General features: G+C 48.7%; 1 protein-coding gene across 1 annotated transcript in view; it reads left to right on the top strand.

Moving 5' to 3' along the window:
* Positions 1-27,446, top strand: part of RRP36 (ribosomal RNA processing 36) — a 69,832-nt gene that overhangs the window by 27,065 nt on the left and 15,321 nt on the right. The window contains exons 3-5 of the mRNA XM_069236425.1: positions 16,933-17,077; positions 23,288-23,354; positions 26,601-26,705. Coding sequence (XP_069092526.1) covers positions 16,933-17,077; positions 23,288-23,354; positions 26,601-26,705 — 317 coding nt within the window. The remainder of the gene's footprint in view (positions 1-16,932; positions 17,078-23,287; positions 23,355-26,600; positions 26,706-27,446) is intronic.

The raw sequence follows: 27,446 nt of genomic DNA, 5'->3' as shown, positions 1-27,446 counted from the left end.
TTGTGCTTTTGGGCACTCCAGTGATGTTGCAGCTCTGAAATATGGCCAAACTAGTGGCAAGTGGCATCGTGGCAGCTGCACGCTTGACTTTTCTCAGTTCATGGGCAGTTATTTTGCGCCTTGGTTTTTCCACACGCTTCTTGCGACCCTGTTGACTATTTTGAATGAAACGCTTGATTGTTCGATGATCACGCTTCAGAAGCTTTGCAATTTTAAGAGTGCTGCATCCCTCTGCAAGATATCTCACTATTTTTTACTTTTCTGAGCCTGTCAAGTCCTTCTTTTGACCCATTTTGCCAAAGGAAAGGAAGTTGCCTAATAATTATGCACACCTGATATAGGGTGTTGATGTCATTAGACCACACCCCTTCTCATTACAGAGATGCACATCACCTAATATGCTTAATTGGTAGTAGGCTTTCGAGCCTACACAGCTTGGAGTAAGACAACATGCATAAAGAGGATGATGTGGTCAAAATACTCATTTGCCTAATAATTCTGCACTCCCTGTAATAAGGGATAACTGGGCCTGGGGCAAGGTGCAAGTACCCCTTGGTACTCACTACAAGCCAGGCCAGCCTCCTACAGTTCCCCATCGCCAGCCTGGGTCTTTCATCACCCTATAACAGCGCACCCTGTAGCGTTCACAGTTCCCTAAAAGAAATCCTGAAGGGATTCTCACAGGAAAGGCCACAAAATAATGTAGCAGGTGGGATAGGAACAACATTTTAACTATATATGTCCGACCCATTCGGGACAGGAGCAACCGCATCAAAAAGATCAGTGAGTGTCTCACGGACAGCCGCTCCTCCCTTAAATTAGTTACAAATAGCCTCTCATCATCACCATAGGTTTGAACTCCCAAATAGTGAAATGCTTTAGGTTCCCACTGGGGGGGCACTCTGGTACTTACCTTTTGGTGTTCCTAGTTCCTCCAGCTCCCCTCTACCGATTCCACTTCCTTAGGTGGTGGCCCGACTTTTGCATTCCACTTTCTTAGTATATGGTTTGGTCCCCCCAGGGCCTTCAGTAATTCCTATTGTTTTCAGTTTGAAGGTGGTACCTAGCAGGCCCCGCTCCTCAGAGGGATTGTAGGTGGTTCCCCAGGTATCGATCGTATTCGTATCGTCCCCCTGCTGTCTCCCTTGTATGAGCTTTCGTTGGTCTTTGTTGATCAGTTGGGGAAGCATCAGTCCTAGCTTGGCCACCAGCGCAAACATGAATTCCTTCACATTGAAATTGTGAAGTGAGATTGGCCAGGTTGTGCTGCGGAGTAGAGAGACTATCCTTGGTTAGGGATAGGTCTGATTACAGGCAAGACGGTACCAGAGGTGACCTCCTCCAGCCTTCTGATATATCTCGATCTGTTGAAAGCTTCTGTTCACGCGAGTCCTGTGAGTAAGACTGGATCAGATCATTAGCAGCTTTCTTCTTCGTTTCAACAGGCCCCATAAAAAAGCTCCAGATACACCAGCAGTATGTTTATGCCCATGTGTTTATCTCCCTGTGGAGTCTTGATTCTCTTTGATCTAAACTTACAGGCGAATATTTTACCCGCTTTGTTGCCAGGAGTTAGAAGCGCTGCTTGCTGCAAAGTCTGATGTCTTGCGCCTTATGCTAGTCTAGTGTTAGACTTGTGCCAGAGACCTGCGACTAAGTTGCCCCCCCCCCCACCTTCTTGTACAGACAGTCTGCCTCCCTTGTTTTGGCTTCATGGTGTGGATTTACCACCATATGCAGCCTGCAAGAGGCCTAAGTGAGAGCCCCTCACACAACTGCCTCCAGAGGCCCACATGGTGCCGTCCCCCAGATCACCACTATTGTTGTCTTTGATGCATTGAGTTGCCCTGTCTCCGACAGTGGGGCTGCGGAGGAGGCTTTTGCTGATGCACCTTTTACCCTGGTTAGTCCAGTTCACACTGGTTTCAACAAGCTAAATCTGTGCATGGTCTAAGGTGGCTTTGTGTCCTCTTCCCACCCGTACCGTTCTACGTTGATGGTCTAACCTGGTATAAGCTGCCTGTACAGAAGAATAATCCTTCTAGTCCCTCTCCGCGGATGTTGGAGATGCCAGGTGCCCACCAAACTAATCAACAGTGTCCTTTCCTGACCACATCTTATGGCTGATCTACTCTTCATCTGATCCATCACTACATTGACATCCCCCCTATAAACACGCCCCCTTCTGCCACTGAGAGGCTGTGCGCTATGGGGTATTTAAGGACTTTGTCCTCAGTGTTGGGTCAAGTACATGTGTCTGAGCCACCTTGAGAAGCAGTACCAAGGGTACCCCATTCCCAATCTGAATGGCGATTCTTCAAACACCCCCCCCCCCCCCCCCCCTCCAAAAACACCCTTACTGGTTGCACATGCCTGGGGTTCATCGTCTGAGCAACATAGCCCTTTCCAGGCTGCCCTGCTCACTGGGCCTTTGAGTCCTTTTACAAGTCAGAATCTCCGGAACGAGTCAGGAGTACAGAACAGATATGTTACCGCACAGACAATTTTGGAAAGCGCATGTATCAAACCTTTGTGGTACTGAATTAATGTTTTGATTAGGACAGTACCCCCACAAATCCCCTGAACATGACAGAAACAGAAGCCATTCAGAGATATCTATCCCCAGATCTCTTCAAATTACAACATTATGCCAAGAAAGCTTCACGTCCTCTAAGACATTGAGTTCCATAGTCCTAGAGATACAAGTTACTGACCTCTGGAGTCCTCCAATCCTCCTGATTACACCTCATGGCAGTCTTGGAAGTGAAGAATACTGACCTTCCCCTCATCCCCAGTCCCCATCCTGAGCTAAGCCATCAGTCTTGCCTTTTCCTTCTGGTTACTGATTACTTTCAGCGGACGCAGGTTATCTTATCTGCAGTGATGGAGTGAACCAGAAGACTTATTTAAAAAGTTGTTGGGATATTCCAAAACCAACACTGGCTGGCAAGAGTGCACACTGCCTGAATCTATACTTCAAGAAGTGGCAAACCACTTGTTACTGGGACTTCTATACCAAAGGCTCCCACTTTTCAGTGTTTTCTGATTTTATAGCTAAATACAGACAGAAAACTTCTGTCTGTAGTTATTTTAAGAGTGAAAAAATACTGAAGAATTGTGCTTCATGTGGGATATTGTCTTTAGTTAAACCCAGGCCAGCAGCTGAAAAAATGGAGGGCACGATGAGTTAAAAACAGGATGAGATTTCTTAAATACTAGTATATTGATGTTTATATGAAGTATAATGATAATATTGAACTGTGGGTGTAATGTTCTGTTATATATGGTGTAGGAAGTTGGCTCTGTATGTACTATTTCAAAGTAAGAAATAGCATGCACAGAGTCCAAGGGTTTCCCTTAGAGGTAAGATAGTGGCCAAATTAAATAATTCTAATGCTCTATTTTGTGGTAGTGTGGTCGAGCAGTAGGCTTATCAGAGGGTAGTGTTAAGCATTTGTTGTACACACACAGGCAATAACTGAGGAACACACACTCAGACTTACTCCTGGCCAATAGGTTTTTATATAGAAAAACATCTTTTCTTAGTTTATTTTTAGAACCACAGGTTCAAGATTTGAAGTAAACACATAAAATGCAAGGTACTTCACACAAGTAAGTTAGGAACTTTGAATAAAAGCAATATCATATACAATCTTTGTTAAAATGGCAATAAGCTATTTTAAAAGTGGACACTGCAAAAATCAACAGTTCCTGGGGGAAGTAAGTAAGACACTTACAAGTCTCAGCTCCTGAGCATAGGCAGCCCACCGTTGGGGGTTCAAGGCAACCCCAAAGTTACCACACCAGCAGCTCAGGGCCGGTCAGGTGCAGAGGTCAAAGAGGTGCCCAAAACACATAGGCACCTATGGAGAATAGAGGTGCTCCGGTTCCAGTCTGCCAGCAGGTAAGTACCCTCGTCTGGGGGGGGGCAGACCATGGAGGTTTTGTAGAGCACTGGGGGGGACATAAGTAGGCACACAAGACACACCCTCAGTGGCACAGGGGCGGCCGGGTGCAGTGTGCAGAGCAGGTGTCTGGTTTTATATAGGTTTCAATGGAGGTTCGGTTCCTTCAGGTCCTGGGGGCTGTGGGTGCAGTGCTTGTTCCAGGTGTCGGGTCCCTTGTTAGAGGTGGTCGCGGTCAGGGGAAGCCTCTGGATTCTCTCTGCAGGTGTCGCTGTGGGGGCTCTGGGGAGTCATCTCGGGCTACTCATGGGGTCGCAGTCGCAGGGGAGTCCTCCCTCTAGAGTTGTTTCTCTGGATCTCGAGCCGGAGGCGTCAAGTGCAGAGTGTGAAGTCTCACGCTTCCAGCGGGAAAAGTGAGTTCTTTGGGAGCTGCTTCTTTGTTGCAAAGATGTAGCTGTTTTTGAGCAGAGCCGCTGCTCACAGAAGTTTCTTGGTCCTGGGGGTCAGGGCAATCCTGAGGTTTCAGAGGTTGCTGGTCCCTGTTGGATGCGTCGCTGGTTGCCGGTTTTTGACTCTGGAGACAGGCCAGTAGGGCTGGGGCCAAAGCAGTTGTCGTCGTCCATCGTCTCTGCAGGCTTGTAGGTCAGCAGTCCTTCTTTGTAGTTCAGGTTGCAGGAATCTGTTTCCTGGTTTCTGGGGTGCCCCTAAATACTAAATTTAGGGGTGTGTTTACATCTGGGGGGCAGTATCCAATGGCTACTGTCCTGGAGGGTGGCTACACCCTATTTGTGCCTCCTCCCAATTCCTATTGGGGGAATCCTCTGAAATCAAAATTGAGGATTTCTAAAGGCAGGTGTCCCCTCAGCTCGGGACACCTTAGGGGCTGTCCTGACTGGTGGGTGACTCCTGCTTGTTTTTCTCATTATCTCCTACAGCCTTGCCACCAAAAGTGGGTGGCAGTGGCTGGAGGGGTGGGCATCTCCACTAGCTGGGATGCCGTGGGGCGCTGTAATAAAAGGGGTGAGCCTTTGAGGCTCACCGCCAGGTGTTACAGTTCCTGCAGGGGGAGGTGAGAAGCCCCTCCACCCAGTACAGGCTTTTGTTCCTGGCCACAGTGACAAAGGCACTCTCCCCATGTGGCCAGCAACATGTCTGGTGTGTGGAAGGATGGCAGGAACTGGTTAGCCTACACTAGAAGTCGGATTGGTATTCAGGGGGCATCTTTTAAGATGCCCTCTGGGTGCATGTTACAATAAATTGCACACTGGCATCAGTGTGCATTTATTGTGCTGAGAAGTTTGATACCAAACTTCCCTGTTTTCAGTGTAGCCATTATGGAGCTGTGGAGTTCGTTTTTGACAGACTCCCAGACCATATACTCTTATGGCTACCCTGCACTTACAATGTCTAAGGTTTTGCTTAGACACTGTAGGGGCAAACTGCTCATGCACATATGCCCTCACCTGTGGTATAGTGCACCCTGCCTTAGGGCTGTAGGGCCTGCTAGAGGGGTGACTTACCTATGCCACAGGCATTGTGAGGTTGGCATGGCACTCTGAGGGCAGTGCCATGTCGACTTAGTCATTTTCTCCCCACCAGCACACACAAGCTGTGAAGCAGTGTGTATGTGTTGAGTGAGGGGTTCCTAGGGTGGCGTAAGACATGCTGCAGCCCTTAGAGACCTTCCCTGGCATCAGGGCCCTTGGTACCATGGGTACCAGTGACAAGGGACTTATGAGTGCCAGGGCTGTGCCAATTGTGAAGACAAAGGTACAGTTTAGGGAAAGAACACTGGTGCTGGGGCCTGGTTAGCAGGGTCCCAGCACACTTTCAAATCATAACTTAGCATCAGCAAAGGCAAAAAGTCAGGGGGTAACCATGCCAAGGAGGCATTTCCTTACATATGGCTTTTAATTTGTTAAAACGCGACATCCATTGTATCAGTGCATGTTTGTCACTCAAATTTGGAAATGGATTATTCTACGACACCATTTGTTCTTAAAACACTAAATAAATATAGATAAATACAGATGGAAATGTTAAAAAATGAATACCTTAAAACTGGGAGCCCTATATGTAGGAAGCTGGCCTGGTGATCACCTATGGTGTTATCACCTTATTCCAGGTATCCCCTATTAGTGAGGTGTAGGCAGTGTCTAGAAGCCAGGGCTCTCTAGAGGTAGCTGTGGTTGAGCAGCCAAGGCTGATCAGGAGACATGCAAAGCTTATGCAATACCACTGTAGTCACACAGCACCTACACACATGATTGAACCACACAGTGTTACAAAAATAAAGGTATTTTATTTTGGTAACACAAATACCAAAATACTGTATAGGCAATACCCCCAACTGGAGGTAAGTAAACACACTATTATGTACACATCTGGAGTCCAAGATTAGCATAAAAGGCAATAGAAAACAGTGAAAGCAATAGTAAGTACTGAAGGTCCGGAGAGGGAGTGGGGGAAACAATCCATATACTAAGTAAGCAGAATGCGAAAGTCGGGCCCCCAGACAAGGAAGTGGAATCGGTACCGGGTAGCTGGAGGAACTAGGAACCCCAAGAGGTAAGTGCCAGAGTGCCCCCAGCAACCAGGAGAAAAGAGGTAAGTACCTGGTTCTCCCCAAACCCACCAAAAGGACTTCAGAAGAGGTTTTGGCAAGACCCAGAAAAGACTGCAAGAAACTAAAGGTGGATCCAGGTAGGGGAAGACCTGTAAAGTAAGGAGCAAAGTCCAGTTCACGTTGGAGTGTCCGGTCGTGGCAGGAGCCACTACCCACCCATCTGTGGATGCAGGATGAAGACAGTCAGCAGTGCAGCACCGGAGCAGCAGAAGAGTTCCTGAAGTGAAGCAGTCAGCGTCCCACGCCGGAAGTAGGATTGCAGTGGGTCAGTGGTGTGGATACCCCACCAGCAAAGGCAAATGTCGTTGGAGAAGAAATGTGGAGCTGCAGGGGACCAGCAAGGTTGAGGAAAACTGAACCCACCTCAGTAGAGAGGAGAGTCACAGGAAGAGGGGGCAGCCCCCACAGGCGGCAAGCACAGGAGTTGCGGTGAGGCGCACGCAGCACACCTAAAAAGGAGTCAAAGCACTGGAGAAGCATGTCGAGGGCTGTGCAGAGCAGAGTCGTCGCTGGAGCTGCAAATTGTAGGATTCTGTGAAGTCCATTTGTGGCTCTAGTGGCCAGAAGATGAAGTAAACATTGCGGAGGAGTCCTGCTGGAATCTTCCACGTCAAATCTGAGGACCCACCCAAGAGGGAGACCCTAAATAGCCCAGGAAGGGGAATTGGTCACCTACCAGAGTGACCACCTATCAGGAGGGGGCAGTGACATCACCTGCCTAACCTGGCCACTCAGATGCTCCCAGGGTCCTTTGCCCGCCTTGGATTCAAGATGGCAGAAAGAAGTGGCCACCTGGAGGAGCTCTGGGCCCTACCCCTGGGGCGGTGATGGACAGGGGAGTGGTTTTGCGGGGGTACCTGGACTGGTGCAAGCTGGTTTATGCAAGAAGAGCATCAAATGTGCCCTTCAAAGCGTACCAGTGGCTTGGGAAGGCTACCCCTCCAAGCCATGTCACACCTATTTTCAAAGGGAGAAGGTGTATCCTCCCTCTGCCAAAGGAAATCCTTTGATCTGCCTTCCTGGGCTTGAGCAGATCAAGCAGCAGGAGGACAGACACTGGTCTGTAGGATGGCAGCAGTGCGGGCTGCACGGGAAAACCCTGCAAACTGGTAGGGACAAAGCTGGGGGTCCTCTAAGGAGCCCCCAGAATGAATGGAATCATACAACCAATACTGGCAACAGTATAGGTGTATGATTCTGACATGTCTGATACCAAACATGCCCAGGTTCGGAGTTACCGTTACTTAGCTGTGTGTCCAGTACACAGGTAAAATGGTTTCCCCGCTCTTACAAAGTCCAGTAAAATGGAGCTGGAGTTCATAGGGGCACCTCTGCTCATGCAGCAGTGCCCTCACACACTGGAACCTGCACCCTGACCTCTGGGTTAGGAGGGCCTGCCGTAGGGGTGACTTATAGTGACCTGGTGCAGTGACCAGTAGTGAAAGGGTGCGTGCACCTTTTCACACAGACTACAATGGCAGGCCTGCAGATACACGTAGTATGGACTCCATGGGTGGCACAATACATGCTGCAGCCCATGGGGATCCCCTGGTGCCGCTGTGCTCTGGGTGCCTAAGTACCATATACCAGGGTCTTAAATGGGGGCACCAGTATGTCAGTTGTGGGGTGTACAAAGTCGGGAACAACCAAATTTAGGGGGAGAGTGCACAGTCACTGGTGTCCTGGTTAACAGGATCCTAGTAAACACAGTCAAAACACACCGACAGCAGGCAAAAAGTGGGGGTAACCAAGCCAAAAAGAGGGTACTTTCCTACACTACACCTTACGGTCATCCGATCACACCCGTATGGGATTTAGTTGAGAGTTCACTTGTTCAGAGTTCATTGTAGGAAGGTGGCTTTCTTCTAGCATAGTTACCCGCATTTTAGCCTGTTTGTCACTGTGGTTTTACTGTCTCACAGGGATCCTGCTTGTCAGGACCCCAATGCCCATAGTTTGTAGCCTACATGTCAGTATGTTTTACTGTTTTGTCAGTATGTTTGACTCTCACTGGGATCCTGCTAACCTGAACTCCAGTGCTTATGCTCTCTGTTCCCACATTTGTCTCAACAAACTGGTAACCCAGTACTCCACTCCAAATTGGCACACTGGAACGCCCTTATAATTCCCTAGTATATGGTACTGAGGTACCCAGGGTATTGGGGTTCCAGGAGATCCCTATGGGCTGCAGCATTTCCTTTGCCACCCATAGGGAGATCTGACAATTCTTACACACGCCTGCCATTGCAGCCTGAGTGAAATAACGTCCACGTTATTTCACAGCCATTTTACACTGCACTTAAGTAACTTATAAGTCACCTATATGTCTAACCTTTACCTGGTAAAGGTTAGGTGCAAAGTTACTTAGTGTGTGGGCACCCTGGCACTAGCCAAGGTGCCCCCACATCGTTCAGGGCAAATTCCCCGGACTTTGTGAGTGCGGGGACACCATTACACGCGTGCACTACATATAGGTCACTACCTATATGTAGCTTCACAATGGTAACTCCGAATATGGCCATGTAATATGTCTATGATCATGGAATTGCCCCCTCTATACCATCCTGGCATAGTTGGCACAATCCCATGATCCCAGTGGTCTGTAGCACAGACCCTGGTACTGCCAAACTGCCTTTCCCGGGGTTTCACTGCAGCTGCTGCTGCTGCCAACCCCTCAGACAGGCATCTGCCCTCCTGGGGTCCAGCCAGGCCTGGCCCAGGATGGCAGAACAAAGAACTTCCTCTGAGAGAGGGTGTTACACCCTCTCCCTTTGGAAAATGGTGTGAAGGCAGGGGAGGAGTAGCCTCCCCAAGCCTCTGGAAATGCTTTCTTGGGCACAGATGTGCCCAATTCTACATAAGCCAGCCTACACCGGTTCAGGGGACCCCTTAGCCCTGCTCTGGCGCGAAACTGGACAAAGGAAAGGGGAGTGACCACTCCCCTGACCTGTACCTCCCCTGGGAGGTGCCCAGAGCTCCTCCAGTGTGCTCCAGACCTCTGCCATCTTGGAAACAGAGGTGCTGCTGGCACACTGGACTGCTCTGAGTGGCCAGTGCCATCAGGTGACGTCAGAGACTCCTTCTGATAGGCTCCTTCAGGTGTTGCTAGCCTATCCTCTCTCCTAGGTAGCCAAACCCTCTTTTCTGGCTATTTAGGGTCTCTGTCTCTTGGGATTCCTTAGATAACGAATGCAAGAGCTCATCCGAGTTCCTCTGCATCTCTCTCTTCACCTTCTGCCAAGGAATCGACTGCTGACCGCGCTGGAAGCCTGCAAAACTGCAACAAAGTAGCAAAGATGACTACCGCAACTCTGTAACGCTGATCCAGCTGCCTTCTCGACTGCTTTCCTGGTGGTGCATGCTGTGGGGGTAGTCTGCCTCCTCTCTGCACTAGAAGCTCCGAAGAAATCTCCCGTGGGTCGACGGAATCGTCCCCCTGCAACCGCAGGCACCAAAGAACTGCATCACCGGTACCCTGGGTCTCCTCTCAGCATGACGAGCGAGGTCCCTTGAATCCAGCAACTCTATCCAAGTGACTCACACAGTCCCGTGACCCTTCAGTCCAAGTTTGGTGGAGGTAAGTCCTTGCCTCCCCACGCCAGACTGCATTGCTGGGAATCCAGTGAATCTTGAATCCAGTGGCATGGGAAGCACGGGACCCACGTCTGGGCATACCCTTCCCACTTAGGGCGACAAATCCTAAATTGTTGAGGTGGTCCATCTCCCTACAGGGAATGGACTATACAGTGGAACATAGACCTGGGAGTAGCCACTCCAATGCAGATGGACTCTCCAGATATTTCCACTTAGACAATGAAGACTCATCAGGTCATGGCTAGTCTTATTGTCCTTCGTTTGGGGGGGGGTTGTGTAGGAAAGTACCATCTTGCCTGGCATGTTACCCCCATTTTTCACTGTATATATGTTGTTTTAGTTGTATGTGTCACTGGGACCCTGGTAACCCAGGGCCCCAGTGCTCATAAGTGTGCCTGAATGTGTTACCTGTGTAGTGACTAACTGTCTCACTGAGGGTCTGCTAATCAGAACCTCAGTGGTTATGCTCTCTCATTTCTTTCCAAATTGTCACTAACAGGCTAGTGACCAATTTCACCAATTTACTTTGGCTTACTGGAACACCCTTATAATTCCCTAGTATATGGTACTGAGGTACCCAGGGTATTGGGGTTCCAGGAGATCCCTATGGGCTGCAGCATTTCTTTTGCCACCCATAGGGAGCTCTGACAATTCTTACACAGGCCTGCCACTGCAGCCTGAGTGAAATAGTGTAAGCACTACTTCACAGCCATTTTCACTGCACCAGGTCACTTATAAGTCACCTATAGGTCTAACCTTCAGACCCTGAAGGCTAGGTGCAAAGTATCTCTGTGAGAGGGCACCCCTGCACTAGCGGAGGTGCCCCCACATTGTCCACGCCCATTTCCCGGACTTTGTGAGTACAGGGACGCCATTTTATGCGTGCACTAAACATAGGTCAATACATAAATGTAGCTTCACAATGGTAACTCCGAATATGGCCATGTGAGGTGTCTAACAATTGGGAATTGTACCCCAATACTGATTCTGGTACGGGGGCAATTCCATGCACCCTGGGGGCCCACAGTGGACCCCCAATACTGCCAAACCAGCTCTACCACTGCTGCCACCCCACAGACAGGTTTCTGCCCTCCTGGGGTCCGGGTAGTCCTGGCCCAGGAAGGCAAAACGAAGGATTTCCTCTGAGAGAGGGTGTTACTCCCTCTCCCTTTGGAAATAGGTGTCAGGGCTGGGGAGGAGTAGCCTCCCCCAGCCTCTGGAAATGCTTTGATGGGCACAGATGCTGCCCATCTCTGCATAAGCCAGTCTGCACCGGTTCAGGGATCCCCCCAGCCCTGCTCTGTCGCGAAACTGGACAAGGGAAAGGGGAGTGACCACTCCCCTGACCAACACCTCCCAGCGGAGGTGCCCAGAGCTCCTCCAGTGTGTCCCAGACCTCTGCCATCTTGCTTTGCAAGGTGTGGGGACACTCTGGAGGGCTCTGAGGATCCAGTGCCAGCAGGTGACGTCAGAGACCCCTCCTGATAGGACCATTCCTGATAAGGTAGCCAATCCCCCCCTCAGGGCTATTTAGGGTCTCTCCTGTGGGTGTTTCCTCAGATTTGGAATGCAAAACTCCAGCAGGACTCCTCTGCATCCTTTGCTTCACCTTCTACCATTGGATCAACCGCAGAACTGCTCCAGGAACTCTGCAACAAAGTGTCCAAGAAGACTACTGCAACTCTGTAACTCCACCTCCTGTCAGCAACTGCAAGAGTTCCCTGGTTGTTCATGCTCTGAGGACTCCCTGTCTTCACCCTGCACCAGAAGGACAGAAGGAATCTCCCTTGGAGTGAGGGAGTCACTTCCTTGCTTCAGCAGGTACCTCACTGCAGCGACAACTGGTACTCTTGGTCCACTCTCCAGATGACGAGCATGGATCCTGGAACACATGTGGTGGACCAAAGAGATCCTGACTGTCCAAAGGTCCTACTGCCTCAATTTAGTGGAGGTAAGAGGTTGCCTCCCCGTGCCATAAAGTACCACTGTGCACCACATGTTTTGCAGCTCCTAGGACTTCTGTGCGCTTCTCCAAGAATTCCTTTGTGCACAGCCTAGCACAGGTCCCCAGCACTCTATCCTGTGATGCTCAGCTCCTTGAGTTGTTCTATTGTGGCGTGCCATCCCTTTGTGTAGTGCTGCAATTACCGCCATCTGCAACTCCTTTGTCCCCGGGTTCTGGGACTCCTGCTGCCTGGTCTTTTGAGGGCTCTCTAAAGTGCTGAGAGCCCCCTCTGTCTTCTCATCCCGAGTTGAGACCCCCAGGTACCTCCAGGGCCCGGGTGGCGCCTCTTCCTGCCAAACACTTTTCTTGCATGAGCCAAGGCTTGGTGGCAAAATCCAACGACGAAAACCCGCCTGCATTCATCTACTTGACATGGGACATCTCCAGCTCCAAGCAGGACCCTGCAGCTGTCCTATTTAGTGTATTTCTGACTTTTTCTTCTAACCGGAGAGTTCACTTTTGCACCTTCATCCGGGTTAGCAGGGGCTCCTGTTACTCCTGGACTCTTCAGCTGTTCTTCGACTTGGTCTCCCCTTGTTGGTGTTTTCCTTGGTTTTTGCATAATCCTTTACCACGACTTCTAATGTGTCCTGAAGAAACTTGCTGTACTTTACTCCTGCTTTCCTGGGCTCTGGGGTGGGTTCTATTACTTACCTTTGGTGTTTTCTTGCAGTCCCAGCGCCCCTCTACACACTATTCTTGCCTAGGTGGGAAACCGACTTTCGCATTCCACTATTTTAGTATATGGTTTGTGTTCCCCCTAGACCTATTATGATTTTCACTATTTTATGACTGTTCACTTACCTGATTTTGGTTACTAGTGTATATTTTGTTTATAATACTTACTTCATAAGGGCGTTTGGCCTCTAAGATATATTTGGCCTTTGTGTCACTAAAATAAAGTACCTTTATTTTTGTAACACTCAGTATATTGTTTCATGTGTGTGAGTACTGTGTGACTACAGTGGTATTGCAGGAGCTTTGCATGTCTCCTGGTTCAGCCTTGGCTGCTCATCCAGAGCTACCTCTATCACCCTAAGCTGCTACTAATCTACTAATAAGGGATAACTGGACCTGGTATGAGGTGCCTTAAGTATAAGTACCTTAAGTACCCACTACAAACCAGGCCAGCCTCCTACATCGGCATGCGGTGAGGTTTTATAGAATTGAGACGGAGTTTGTAGCTACTGACAGCAGAATATATTTTTTTCTTTTTTCAAGCTATTGGATCGATAGGTCTTTAATCGACTCTTGCTTTGCCTCTGATTAGACAACATGCTCACCCTGCACGTTCAGTTTTACGGAAACTTCAGTCCAAGAGACACTCAACTAACTTTTCTGGCTTAATCTACTAGATCTAACTACTGCCTTTAGCTGTCTGGATTCTACTCTGGTACTCGCTATCTTAACACTCGTTGGTCCTTCCTGGCCCAGTGCACAACTGGTTCCTCTTAAAACTCTGGCGTGGCACTCGAAGATTGGCACCCCACCTCTCTTGTGATGGTGTCTCAGAAGGCTCTGGTCTTTCACTTTCTCACTGTCAGTACCTCTACAGCCTTGTTCGGCTTGTCCTATCATCGCTGTGTGGACTTTCTTCAACTCTTCTTCTCCTGACTTTTACACCCTACGTTCAGTTCTGCCCCAAAAATGAGGTCCTGCACTTTCTCTCCTCTAACCCTCTACTTCCCTTTACAGACCCCATCCGTTTACCTCCAGGCTTACATTTTTTGGCCAATAAAGGAAGTTTGTCTTCAAGATATGAGATGTGAATTGCAAGTGTACCTTGATCAGTTAAATGAATGTGGAAATATACTACTTTCTGGTACGTCATTTTACAAAACATGGAATCATGATGTATAAATATAGATAAAAAGAGCAGAAAATAGATGTGGATTATTAGACGGAAATGTCTAAAAAGAAATACCATGAAACCTGGACCCTAATTACAAACCGTCATCTCGACGTGCTTTCAATTATTTAACTTGTGCGAGATCTGCTCTCTGACAGTCCAGTACAAATAAAGCACCTATGTCCTCGCTGGAACTGAGTAGTGAGCTGGTCGCGCCACCCCAGTCCCACTCCTCCGTTCATGCATCACTGGCAAGGTTCTAACCCTGGCTACCTGGGCCCTGTACAACTCGTCCAGTCCTGCCCCCACCTCAGCAAGCACAGCTGCTTTGCCACCAAGCACAGGGTTGTAATGAAACTACTAGCATCTGCCCAGAGGTACATCTGCAAGCGAGGCGTAGTTCTTCTGTCTTTAACTAGCGAGCGATAGCTCTGCTGTGTCACCTGTCGGGATTGAGTGAGGGAAGACTTTACTGTTAGTGCCAAGTGGGATAATACTCCAACAGAACCAAAGGCGAATGATCTAGTTACAAACCACCATTCCTATGGTTTCTTTCAGATTATTTCACCAATTAGGAATGCATCTGCAGGGCTCAAAGTCATAAAAATGTTACTAGACCTGCAGGTCGACAAACTCGAGTAATGTACTTGGCCTGTAAAGGGTCTCAAATTGTGTGATCCTAGACAAATGGTTTAGAGTCTCCATTTTCTTAACTCTCACATATGATTCAGCTTCAAATATCTGAGCTCAACGTTTCCGCAGTACAAAAACCCTCTTTTGTTTGTTTAAGTAGACTAAAGTTTGCTGTGCGTGTCACAAGAATCTAGCCCACATTCCCATGAGGCCTAGCCACATAATCTAGGACTTCTTTTAGTTTATTAACAACATTGCCATCCAAGCAGGAGTGTTTGTCAGTTTGTTTAAACACTCAGGGCCATGTTTCTACTCATTTGTGTGTTTTTTTTTTTTTTTTTTTTTTTTTTTTTTTTACTATGCAACTTCGGTGCAAAACGAACTCCATATTTATTTATAATATTGGAGTTCGCACCGTTTTTTAGATGAATGAACCTGTGTCAATGAGATGCAGGGTAGGTGTTCCGATCTATAAAAAAAACCTGTGCTAACCCCATAACCCTATATTTATCCCCCGTGCTAAAATGATGTACGGGTGAGAGCAGGGGCTAAATAATTTGCACCATTATTTAACACCTGTGTCAGAGCAGGCGTTGGGGGACCTGTGGACCCATTTCCATGGTTAAACATGGGTCCACAGGCGCCCTCCTCAAGCCCTAAGGACACCCGCCACCCACCCCAGAGGGACACAGGAGGATGGGGGACCCCATCCCGGGTAAGTATAGGTAAGTAATGTATTTTTTATTTTTAATTGAAGTGCCATTGGTGCCCCAATTTGGGCCCCCCTACATGGCACAGGGTGGTGGGCATGACTCCTGTCTTTTCTAAGACAGGAGTCATGTGGTACGGATGGTTTTGCGTTAGAAAATGACACTAGGCTAGTTAGAGGCATATGTTTTGCCTCTAACCAGCCTAACGTCATTTTTTGGTGCAAAACCCCCTCCTTCCATACCGCCACACCCACCCAGCTATTGTCATTTTCTTACGTTTGCCCACTCTTTGCACCGGCTTGCACCATTCTATAAATATGGCGCCCTGCTGGCGCTCAGGAAATGGTGCAAGCCAGTGCTAAACGCTTTGATGCAAAACTGCAGTAGTGCAGTCTTGTATCAAAAAGTATAAATATGCCCCTTAATTTTAATAAATATATTACTAAACCATGATGTGGTAACATATTGTCATCTACACACAGTAGCTTTCCAAGAAATGTCCAAAACCCTCTCCACTAACTTGCAGCTTTACTGATAAAACTATATAGTGTATTAACAATCTGTGAAAATTGGGTTTCAGAAAACATATCCTCTGCACGTCAACATGTAAAGTATTCTGATTTGTTTCATCCTATTAAAATATTTTTTAATCACACAGAAATATAAAAAAGACTTTCACAACTACTGAAATATATTTTGAAATGTTTGCACCGTTGACTTAGTCATTTAAATGTTGTGTGTTAGGAAAACCCTGGCACCCTATATCCCTTTATTTTACATTCTAAGCAGCAGGTCACACAGTTCACCTTACAAAGAAAAACTGACTTTTGACCTCTGTCTGTGAACACAGAGCAAATGTGACATAAGAACAAGATTTAAATGCATCTTTTACTGCCCGCCCACTTTTTAACTGAACAGAACATCTGTTCAGTGGGACGAGTAAGTATTAAAAATAGCTGTTCCTGATCAAATAAGACTCGCCAATGCGAGTGGATTTTTCGAGCCTTGATCTGGTCTAGCTTAAATAAGTTTATCATAACAATATCCCTCAGAGTGTTACGCGTTTTTCATGTCATGCCATGAAGTGTTGAAATGTGAAGCCCCAAGTGAAAACCGTGTGACAAGACGTAGAAAGGCTCTCAGAACATCAGGAGACTTTGGCTGGCACAGTTTTGCATGAGACATTTGCCCTGTTGGATCTTAATAGCTGGATCCAGCTAAAATGAGTCCTCTGGGGAGATGGTTCTCCCATTGGACTGAACTCATAGAGACCTTTTAACTTGGGACCAGGCAAAAACCCCAAGAATTGAGTTCTTCTGAATGGCTTCCTGCACATCCTATGTCCCTCGTGTCATCACGAAATGTGTTGATGCCGTCGTCTTAGGCCCATCTTCAGACATTAGCAGGTCACTCTTATTAGTGCGTCTTCACAATCTGAACTTGCAAGACTGTTTGTGATTGGTTCATATCGATACTACTAACTCTGTGGAAAAAAAATACTGATGTCTGTAACAGAAGTGTAAACAAAGAAATGTGCAACTGTGAAAAAACAAATCTATGAAGTTTTCATGAAAGGATGTTCTAACTAAATCTTACTCTGTGATCGGCAGGACTGTCCGGGATGTCCTTTGAGGAGCTTCTGCAGCTGCAGAATAAAGTTGGAACCAAACTGTACAACCAGATGCTGTATGGAGCCAAGACCGGGCCCTCCGCTATGGAGAACACAAAGAAGAAACCACGTCTGAACAAGAACAGGTATGGCAGCCGCAGAAGGCTTCGGTTGATAGGTGTGGACATCCCTGTACGTTACAGCTTGTGTAGGGTAATAAATGTGGATCAGTCATGGCTGCCTTTGTACACTGTGGGGCCACTTGCAAACCTTGTTCTTCCAGCGCTGGTTGAGTCCACTCCTCACAGTGTTGTTCTTCTTACCGACACACATGAGAGACGCAACACCTAAAAGGCAGCAGCTGCCAGGTTGCAATGGCCCATTCCCCATTTGCACCACATCCACAGGGAACCTCCAACATCTACCACAGGCGCCACACTTGGTACAGCACACATGGTCTGTCCAAGAGGGTAGCGGTGAACTGCAGGTGTGGTCGCTCTCCTATACAGCTACCACACATCAGTGGGAGGAGATGGACGACCATTTAGACGCCTCCCAGAACCGTTCCAAAAGCTAGTGTATCCGAGCACAATGTTCTCCAACATCTGTAGGGCTTTATATGCCATAAACAGAGAGTACTCAAAGGCGACGACCTGGATGAGTAAAGTACTCTCTCTCAGACTGAAAAAGAGACTTCTGTTAGGACGAAAACCTTCATCCACCCTTAGGTGGCATGCCTCATCATAGGGTTCCTCCTCACACCATAAATCAGGTTTATAGTAGGAGTACACCTCCCTGCAGAAGAGGACCTCTGTGTAACTATAATCCCTATGTGAGTAGTGGTGAGTGAGGGGCAGCGCGCCGGGTGAGTTTTGCGTTACAACTTTAGGGAGTGAGTATTTGTGGGTCTTTAGTACTCCCTTTGCTTTGGGCGTGTTGTATGCCTCCAGCGGAGTCACATTGATGCTCTGTGTAGACGCCACTCCCTTCTCCACATCTCCAGGCTCAGACCCGCTGCAGGCAAGTGTCTCATCAACCTCCTGTTGAGACCTTTTAGGGCCGCAGGTTGATGATTGTCTGAAAAGATTTAAAAAAGACACAGAGACTGTCAACTCCATGACAACTGTCCAGCATGTGAAATATAGGGGCTCGTTTTGGAGACCCCAACCTAGAGATGGGGCCGAGACCATCTTTGAAGTCAGCACGGCCCCAAAGGTATTCACAAGGTACTTGGCAGTGATTTTGGTGCATTTGTACAAGGATGTAAGTCACATCTTCCCCTGCCTCAAAGATTACCTGAGCAGGAGCAGGAGCTGGTCACAGTGTCTGGAGCATACGCAGGTGGCAGAGTTCTTTCTTCACGCCCTGGGCTTCAGTTTAAACCCCACCGAGTCCCCACTGCGTCCCCTACAATTACAGCCCTTCCTGGGCTCCATCTTAAATAGCGTGACCGAGGGGCAAAGCTTCAACCAAGATGGCACCAGATGAGTAGCTTGGCTTGTCTGCCCACCGTAAGAACAAAACGAGATGGTCTGGTGCTCCTTGGCTTCTCCCAGAGATATCTTCCTGTGAGACAAATGAGAGCGACAGCCCTGAAGCTCAGATTTAGGGGTTCTGAGGCATCGCGACGCCTGATGTGTAGCATTTAACATGGCAGCTGCAACATAGGCAAGCTCCAGACTGTGCCTGGACGCCCATGTACCGCGAGATTCTAGTTTCCGTGGGTCCCTACATTTAGGGGAGACCATGCAGCAGATGGCAGAAGGGCCCTGTGCTGCATTGTCGAGTTGACCTGCTAAGGCCACGCCGGACAGTGAGGAGGCACTGCACACCTGTGAACACGCATGTGCAATGCAGACTTGGGTGCTGACATTAAATGCCCAAGGTGAACATGGGCATCCTCCTTTAGCCAGCGACCATGCAGTGTTCCTGCATATGCAACCCCACAGTAAGCGGACACAGGATCAACAGATAGTCCCACATGAATTAAAATAACGAGGGCTGATCACTCTAGCCTAGGATGGTCCAGGCTCTGCCCCTGTGATAACAAGGGTACTGTGAGCGTCCCTATGCCCCTCGTGTGAAGACTGGGGCATGTCTGTGGGATTCGGCCCTGCGTGAGGAGGGCAGTGGTAGAATTCATCATTACCAGCACAGAGGGTCTTGCCTGACCTTCACTGGCAATCATGCTCCGCGTCCTCCACTCTCTGGACACAGGGACAGGGCTGGGGCTCTAGATGGGCCACAGAAAAATTGTTTGGGGGGGGTGTGTGGGGGGGGGAGCCCAGAGCAGCACTGCTTATTTAACCAACTGCAGCTGCACTCACTTGGTTAGGAAGGGCCCTGCAAGGACACGTCCTCTGGCCCTGTTGGAACTGCACATTAGACAACCAACTTGAGTGTGCCCACCACCGCCAGCCATCAGTCAAACTAGGTTTCTTGCTTTATAACTCTGAGCAAGTGAACACACTGCATCAACCTACTGACCCACACTTCCTCTGGCCCAATTAACGCTTCCTTGAAAAAATGTGTAGTATTTCACTAAAGTTAGTGCAGACAGTACTGTTCATCTAACTTTAGTGAAATACTACAGATTTTTTCAAGGAAGCGTTAATTGTTCAAACTGCATGTACTAGGATGCAAGGGGCGAACTTGACTGGAATGTTAGGCAGTGTGCTCCCAATCGGACTTCAGATCTTCCAAGAACCCCTGACCTTTTCCTGCCATGGCCCACTGCCTTGCACCCTAGAATTGTCCTAGGGAGAGAGACTCCTGGTGCCTCAGTGAAGCTCTGCTACGAGACCCTGTGGTTATCAGTAACCCTAATAAACATATTGAGGAATACACAACTGTAGGAAACTGGCCCTTGTTGCATTTACCCCCCACTTTGTTGCCTGATATTGATGCTGACTTGACTAAGGATGAGCTGGGATCCTGCTAACCAGGCCCCAGCCTGAAGGGACTGCCTTACAGTCTATGCACAGCATGTTTATCTACGGCCGCACATGCCATCAAACGGAAAATGTTACTTACCCAGTAGGCATCTGTTTGTGGCATGTAGTGCTGTAGATTCAAATGCTCCCTCCCTCCTCCACGGACGGGTGTAGATGTTGCAATTTAATAATATGTAAATAATGTACACATTTAAATCACATAGCATGGACATCTTTTCTATCCTACTCTCTATTTTCGCTACTTCACTCTCCCGCCTGCGAAGAAACAATCTAACAAAGGACTCGATGCCCATGCGCAGTATCACCGAGAGGAGGAGTCACTTGACCCCATGAGTCAGTTACTTTGAAGAAAAGCAAGTTGTACTACTCCAAGCCCACCACTGGATGGCGATATATGCACAGCATATTAATCTACGCACTACATGCCACAACATATGTCTACTGGTAAGTAACATTTTTTTGATAAGGCTTGTGCAGGTTTATTGATTGGTGATAGGAAACAAAAATGCCTTTTCATTTGAGCTTCGGACCTAATCCTAACTACACAAGTGCTGTCTCCGCCTGTGTAATATATGTGTGTTGCACTTTAACTGAAGAGGCATTTTTTGATTTGCCTTAAACTTTTGACCCTTTGGACTTACTTCCACAAAACTTAGATATCAGTGAAATTAATCACGCATCCTGAGATTTGTAAAGAGATGTCCACTGAAAATAACGTTTGAAGGGGGAGGGGAGGTTGAAAAATGATTGTTTTTTCATATTTTAGCCTCCATTAAAAAAATCTTGGTGTCCTCTATGGCTGAACTGATTTACACCAAACTGAGCATGAAGTAGGTCTTTACTCAAGTGCTTTTGTGGTTTGCTGTAATGTGAATCAATTCTTTAGTTTGTGAATTATTAGCTTTTAAAAAAGATGCTGGGTGGGCTTTAAAGGGTTAATACTTGTATTTCTCTGCTGTTTAAACTTGTGTGCTAATCCTGTCAGTTGCATTTACCAATGTTAGGGCAACCTGGTTGGTCGCTGGCCATGCAAAAACACACCTCTTTGCTGAACACACACACAAGAACAGTTAACTTGAGAACAATATGGCACACAGCGTGACTTGTGTGCCTTCCCAAGCTTAACTGACTAATGTCAATGGGTTTTGCGTTTTTAAGCCTCAGACCTAACTCTCTTTTGTTAACTGACTGGGAAGCTGCTGGTCCTTGGCCACGGAGTGGTACTGGTATTCAGCAGATCTGGGGTGCCAGACGTGGCTGTGCCCATAGCTAAGGCAGTCTTAAACACATGTCTGCACCCTCACCAGAAGAGAGCCTAAAGGAAAGAAGACTATAATCAAGAGATGTATAGGAAAGTCTGTGCTGTCAGGGGGAAAAAGAAAAGGGCTGTGATGACTGTGTCACAGAGTGCAATGAGAGCAGCACTGGCCTCTGGCTCCTCGTGATCGATCCTGCATTCTGCTGTGAGCAGCATTGGCCTCTGGTTCCTTGTGATCGATCCTGCAGCCTGCTGTGAGCAGCACCGGCCTCTGGATCCTCGTGATCGATCCTGCAGTCTGCAGTGAGCAGCCCCGGCCTCTGGCTCCGCATGATCGATTCTGTAGCCTGCTGTGAGCAGCAGTGGCCTCTGGCTCCGCGTGATCGATCCTGTAGCCTGCTTTGAGCAGCCCCGGCCTCTGGCTCCACGTGATCGATCCTAGAGCCGGCCTCTGGCTCCGCGTGATCGATCCTAGAGCCGGCCTCTGGCTCCGCGTGATCGATCCTAGAGCCGGCCTCTGGCTCCGCGTGATTGATCCTAGAGCTGGCCTCTGGCTCCGCGTGATCGATCCTGCAGTCTGCTGTGAGCAGCACTGGCCTCTGGCTCCTCGTGATCGATCCTGCAGTGAGCAGCACCGGCCTCTGGCTCCTTGTGATCGATCCTGCAGTGAGCAGCACCGGCCTCTGGCTCCTTGTGATCGATCCTGCAGTGAGCAGCACCGGCCTCTGGCTCCTTGTGATCGATCCTGCCGTGAGCAGCACTGGCCTCTGGCTCCTCGTGATCGATCCTGCAGTGAGCAGCACTGGCCTCTGGCTCCTCGCGATTGATCCTGCAGTGAGCAGCACTGGCCTCTGGCTCCTCGTGATCAATCCTGCAGGCTGCCTTGAGCAGCACCGGCCTCTGGCTCCTCGTGATCGATCCTGCAGCCTGCTGTGAGCAGCACTGGCCTCTGGCTTCTCGTGATCGATCCTGCAGCCTGCTGTGAGCAGCCCTGGCCTCTTGCTCCTCGTGATCGATCCTGCAGCCTGCTGTGAGCAGCCCTGGCCTCTGGCTCCTCGTGATCAATCCTGGAGCCTGCTGTGAGCAGAGCCGGCCTCTGGCTCCTCGTGATCGATCCTGCAGCCTGCTGTGATCAGCACCGGCTTCTGGCTCCTCGTGATCGATCCTGCAGCCTGCTGTGATCAGCACCGGCTTGTGGCTCCTCGTGATAGATCCTGCAGCCTGCAGTGAGCAGCACCGGCCTCTGGCTCCTCGTGATCGAGCCTGCAGACTGCTGTGAGCAGCACCGGCCTCCGGTTCCTCGTGATCGATCCTGCAGCCTGCTGTGAGCAGCACCGGCCTCCGGTTCCTCGTGATCGATCCTGCAGCCTGCCGTGAGCAGCACTGGCCTCTGGCTCCTCGTGATCGATCCTGCAGCCTGCTGTGAGCAGCCCTGGCCTCTTGCTCCTCGTGATCGATCCTGCAGCCTGCTGTGAGCAGCCCCGGCCTCTGACTCCGCGTGATCGATCCTGCAGCCTGCTGTGAGCAGCCCCGGCCTCTGGCCCCTCGTGATCGATCCTGCAGCCTGCTGTGATCAGCACCGGCTTCTGGCCCCTCGTGATTGATCCTGCAGTGAGCAGCCCCGGCCTCTGGCTCCTCGTGATCGATCCTGCAGCCTGCTGTGAGCAGCCCCGGCCTCTGGCTCTGCGTGATCGATCCTGCAGCCTTCTGTGAGCAGCCCCGGCCTCTGGCTCTGCGTGATCGATCCTGCAGCCTGCTGTGAGCAGCCCCGGCCTCTGGCTCCCCGTGATCAATCCTGCAGTCTGCTGTGAGCAGCACCGGTTTCTGGCAATGTTGAGAACTCCACAAGTTCTTCTCCAATGGGGCGAGTATCACTGGCCTCTAGCTCCTGCATTGCAAGTTGCTGTGAGCAGCACAGGTTTCTGGTTCCAAGAAACAAAGCAGCTGTGTGACTCCATCACCAGTCCATGGCAGTTGGTCTCCTCCTTCTCCAGTGGTCGAGTATCACTAGCCTGTAGCTTGTTAAGTGATGTGACAAGTTTGGAGTAATTTTGGGGTGTGTTGCCTCTAAATGATGGTGCAGCAGTGAAAGCGACTGTTGTAACTTCAATGTTGTTGAATAATATCTCTTCACTTTCTTGCAGACCAATGGAGATCTCAGCTAAGAAGCCGGCGCCATTTTTAAGACAAGTGGTCCCTGTGAAGAAGAAGGTTTGTGTTTATCTTAATTCACTTTTAGACTTGCACAATGGCCCCCTTGTAGCTCCAATTTCCAGTTGTTTTCTGTACACTGACAGGTAGTCTTTGGCAGTTACCTGTGTGTCTTGCGCACTTTGTAATAAAGTGCAGTACTCTGTAAATCTTCTCATTAGATGAGTTATCTCTGTGCTTTCTGTACAATGCAGTAGTGTGCGTGTGTGAAGCTTCTCCTTGGACGAGTTACCTCTGCGCTTTGAGTACAGTGTAGAACCGTGCAGCCCCGTGTGAAGCTTGTCTTTGGAAGAGTTACCTCTGCACCTTGTGTACAGTCTAGAATAGTGCAGTATTGCATGAAGCTTTTCCTTGGACGAGTTACCTATGTTCCTTGAGTACAGTGTAGAACAGTGCAGCCCCGTGTGAAGCTTGTCTTTGGAAGAGTTACCTCTGCATCTTGAGTACAGTGCAGCCCCTTGTGAAGCTTGTCCTTGGATGAGTTACCTCTGCATCTTGAGTACAGTGCAGCCCCGTGTGTGAAGCTGGTCTTTGGATGAGTTACCTCTGCATCTTGAGTACAGTGCAGCCCTGCATGTGTGAAGCTTGTCCTTGGATGGGTTACCTCTGCACCTTGTGTACAGTGCAGCCCCGTGTGAAGCTTGTCTTTGGAAGAGTTACCTCTGCATCTTGAGTACAGTGCAGCCCCGTGTGTGAAGCTTGTCTTTGGATGAGTTACCTCTGCATCTTGAGTACAGTGCAGCCCCGCGTGTGTGAAGCTTGTCCTTGGATGGGTTACCTCTGCATCGTGAGTACAGTGCAGCCCCGTGTGTGTGAAGCTTGTCTTTGGAAGAGTTACCTCTGCATCTTGAGTACAGTGCAGCACCGTGTGTGAAGCTTGTCCTTGGATGAGTTACCGCTGCATCTTGAGTACAGTGCAGCACCGTGTGTGAAGCTTGTCCTTGGATGAGTTACCTCTGCATCTTGAGTACAGTGCAGCCCCGTGTGAAGCTTGTCCTAGGATGAGTTACCTCTGCATCTTGAGTACAGTGCAGCACCGTCTGTGTGAAGCTTGTCCTTGGATGGGTTACCTCGCTGTCTTGAGGAGACTGCAGTATTGTGTAACGCTCGTCTTTGCAACTGTTATCTCTGTAGCTTGAGCAGAGTGCAGTCGAGGGTTAATCTGTGAAAAGAATTCTTGTTCTTGGTCTGGACATTTCTATTCTGGCTGTCTGTTTTGGGCTTGCCGTTAGTCTCTCTGACCAGGGAGAGTCCAGCTGGGTAAAGATGTCCTCCTGGTCCAGCAGACAGATGATGCTTCTGGGGGCCATTACCCTCCCCAGGGATTCGAGGAGGGTCTTCTGCTGTCTTCCACGACAGTCTGTACCTCAGTTTTCATTCTTGCTCATTTCTAGATTGGATTAGACAGTTGTAATTGTTTTCTGAGCCTCCTCATTATCTTCTCAAAGGCTGAGGGTGAGGGGAGGGGGTGGGGGTGGTATTTCACTTGCAACGTAATAGGAAACACTGAGGTAACTTCCCTGGCACCCAGTTATCCCAATGGTAACTTCCAAAGCCCTGTGTACTCAACTCTTGGCCTTCTCTTTCCAGGGCATCCCTTTCTCAGGGCAACACTTGTTATTGTGTCCAGAATGAGTTTGTGATCATCGAATGAAACAATGCTATCGGTGCACACGGCAGGTGGGAGCTGACATAGCTTTCTCAGCCGTGGTACTTTTATGATACCAAGTGCAGTCTTCGGAAAACCTTCTTCACTCTAACACTTAGTGAGATTCATAGCACGTGGCCTCTGTAGTGCCCCAAGAGAGAACCTGGTGGGCTGAGCTACACTTCAGACACCTTGTTACTTTGCATTGAGTGTAAAAGTGCCCTGATCTGTCTCAGTCTTCCTAGGGTTTCACACCCTCGGCACAGGGTGCGCACTTCTCATCAAAGTGCACAATAAGAGACAAGTCTTGTACCTACGCGCTCCAGTCCTTCTCCATCCTGTGGACTTTCTGGGGTCCTCCACATTTGCTTCCAATCTTAGCAAGGACAAGCGGCTGAAAAATGTGGGCTTCTTGGGGTCTGCAAACGGTTCAGCATCCCAGGCGACGCGTCTCATATGTAATATTTGGATACAGTTCTTTTCAGGTCTACGGTGGGCTCTGTGCTCATTCCTGGTCCATGTTCTCTCCTGGCTTCTTTTAGGCCACGACTAGGGCTGGTGATTTCACCTCGACCTCCTGGATTGCTAGTTTGAGCTCGTACAAGGGATGCCCTTGTTTAGAGGTGTTTAAAGTAGTAGCTATGGTTCCTTCCTTTTTCTGATGATTACTAAAAGTAATTTGCTGGTTCTGATGCAGCTTCTCGTAGGTTAACAGCGTGACCTAGCATCTACATCTATAGACATGCCATTTGCTGCTAGGATGTAGCGTTCTTGGTTTGTCCCGGCTCTCCATGGTTGAATCACTGAATCGTGTACTTGTTCTAGAGTCTGTTGGATGTCACGGAGCATGCCTTGAGTCCTACCAGTCTTGCAAGGTGCCATGGAGATCTCTGTGGTGCTGGAACCAGTGGAATGAGGGTTTTGTTTGCTTGTCAGAAAGTGTTCCTATTCTCACCTTCCTCAAAGCCGCAGTTGGGATAAACTTTCTTTAAAAGTGGGCGAAGAGCCTGTTACTATTAAGTATTGGTATTCTAAGCAGTTCATAAAGACCCTTAAGTAGAGCCCTTCAACACCAATGGAATGTGTCCACAGCTCATTGAGTGGTTACTGCGACAGATGGTAGTTTGTTCTTTCCACTCTCCCTTGCAATCACTGGTTACTTGTGTTGGAGCCGGGTCAGACTCATGGGGATCGCGGGTACTGTTTGACAATCCTGGTTTTAGACCATTGTTTGTGCTTTTCCATTGGTTGCGCTTCATCCTTCATTTGGTTCTTAGGTCAGTTTTCCCCTAAATTATGTTTGTCTCTGACTGTTAGTCTGTTTATTATCGATGACGAAACATGGTGCTCCTCTGTGTTGAAGCTTATTCAGGATTACTGCTGATTCTATCCCTTCATGGCCTCCTTGAGATCGTAGGTGAATAACTACCTCTGTCCCATACTTATCCTTTGTGGGTTCACAGGTAAAGGTTCTTGTGTCTTTGGTATCGTAGGCGGTGACCCTGTCAGTTGTGTTGCTGTTTTCTTGTCCTTGGGTGAGTTTTGTTCCACCAGTCGGCTGCTTCCTCTGACTTTACTCCCCTGTTGATGTGTTGCAGGTGCACAGAGATCCTCGCTTCGATGACCTCTCTGGAGAGTACAAGCCTGAAATCTTTGAGAAAACCTACAGCTTCATCAACGACATCAAGAGCAAGGAGAAGAAGGTGTGTGTTTGGTGTTTCATCTACCTGGTGGCTGTTTGTGCATGTGGGTTAAACTGTGTTTACTCTGCTTCTGCCTTATTGCACCGGTTTCCTCACAGCTAGCACTAATGTCTGTGCGTTTGTTGTGCAAGCAATGCCAGGTGAGCAGAGACCTATACCAAGTAACACAAGCTGATCCCGTTACCCACCCCAAGCCTCTTCAGTGGGTTTCCTGTATATTCTAAATGCGCGCACACTATTTTCCTTTTCACTAAGAGTTTATATTAAAAAGTAACTATTTTGCATACATTAAAAGGTCATTTTAAGTGCTTCTAGTTTTTAAAAAAGTATCCTTTGCATATCAACAATAGGGAGTCCGGTTACCAGTTTCCACACATTCCTACCCACATTCTCTCTTTAGACTTTATCCAAGACATCAGTGCATGCTTTGTGGAGTATTACTCCATCAGAGTCCATGTGCAGTCTTCACAGTAATCCTTAGTTATGTGGTTGGTGCACATATTAGTTTCACCTTGCTTATCACAAACATATCCACATACAGATACAGGTCAGCTTTTAGAAGCTTCCCACTGGTGTAGTCTTCTGATAGTTCCCGTCAACCATTTAAACATGGCCCTGACAGGAAACGGTGACGTGCTAGCGTATTCTGGGCGTGAAATCTTGGATTTCCCAGTGCGGGATCTTCAGAGCTGTTTCTTTCTCTTGGTGTCTTCTCCTGCAAGTAATTCAGGTTTGTGCCAA

This window comes from Pleurodeles waltl, chromosome 5, assembly GCF_031143425.1.
Source record: "Pleurodeles waltl isolate 20211129_DDA chromosome 5, aPleWal1.hap1.20221129, whole genome shotgun sequence".
In the NCBI taxonomy this organism is placed as follows: Eukaryota; Metazoa; Chordata; class Amphibia; order Caudata; family Salamandridae; genus Pleurodeles; species Pleurodeles waltl.
The sequence above is the reverse complement of the archived record's forward strand: the minus strand, read 5'-3'. Positions and strand labels throughout refer to the sequence as shown.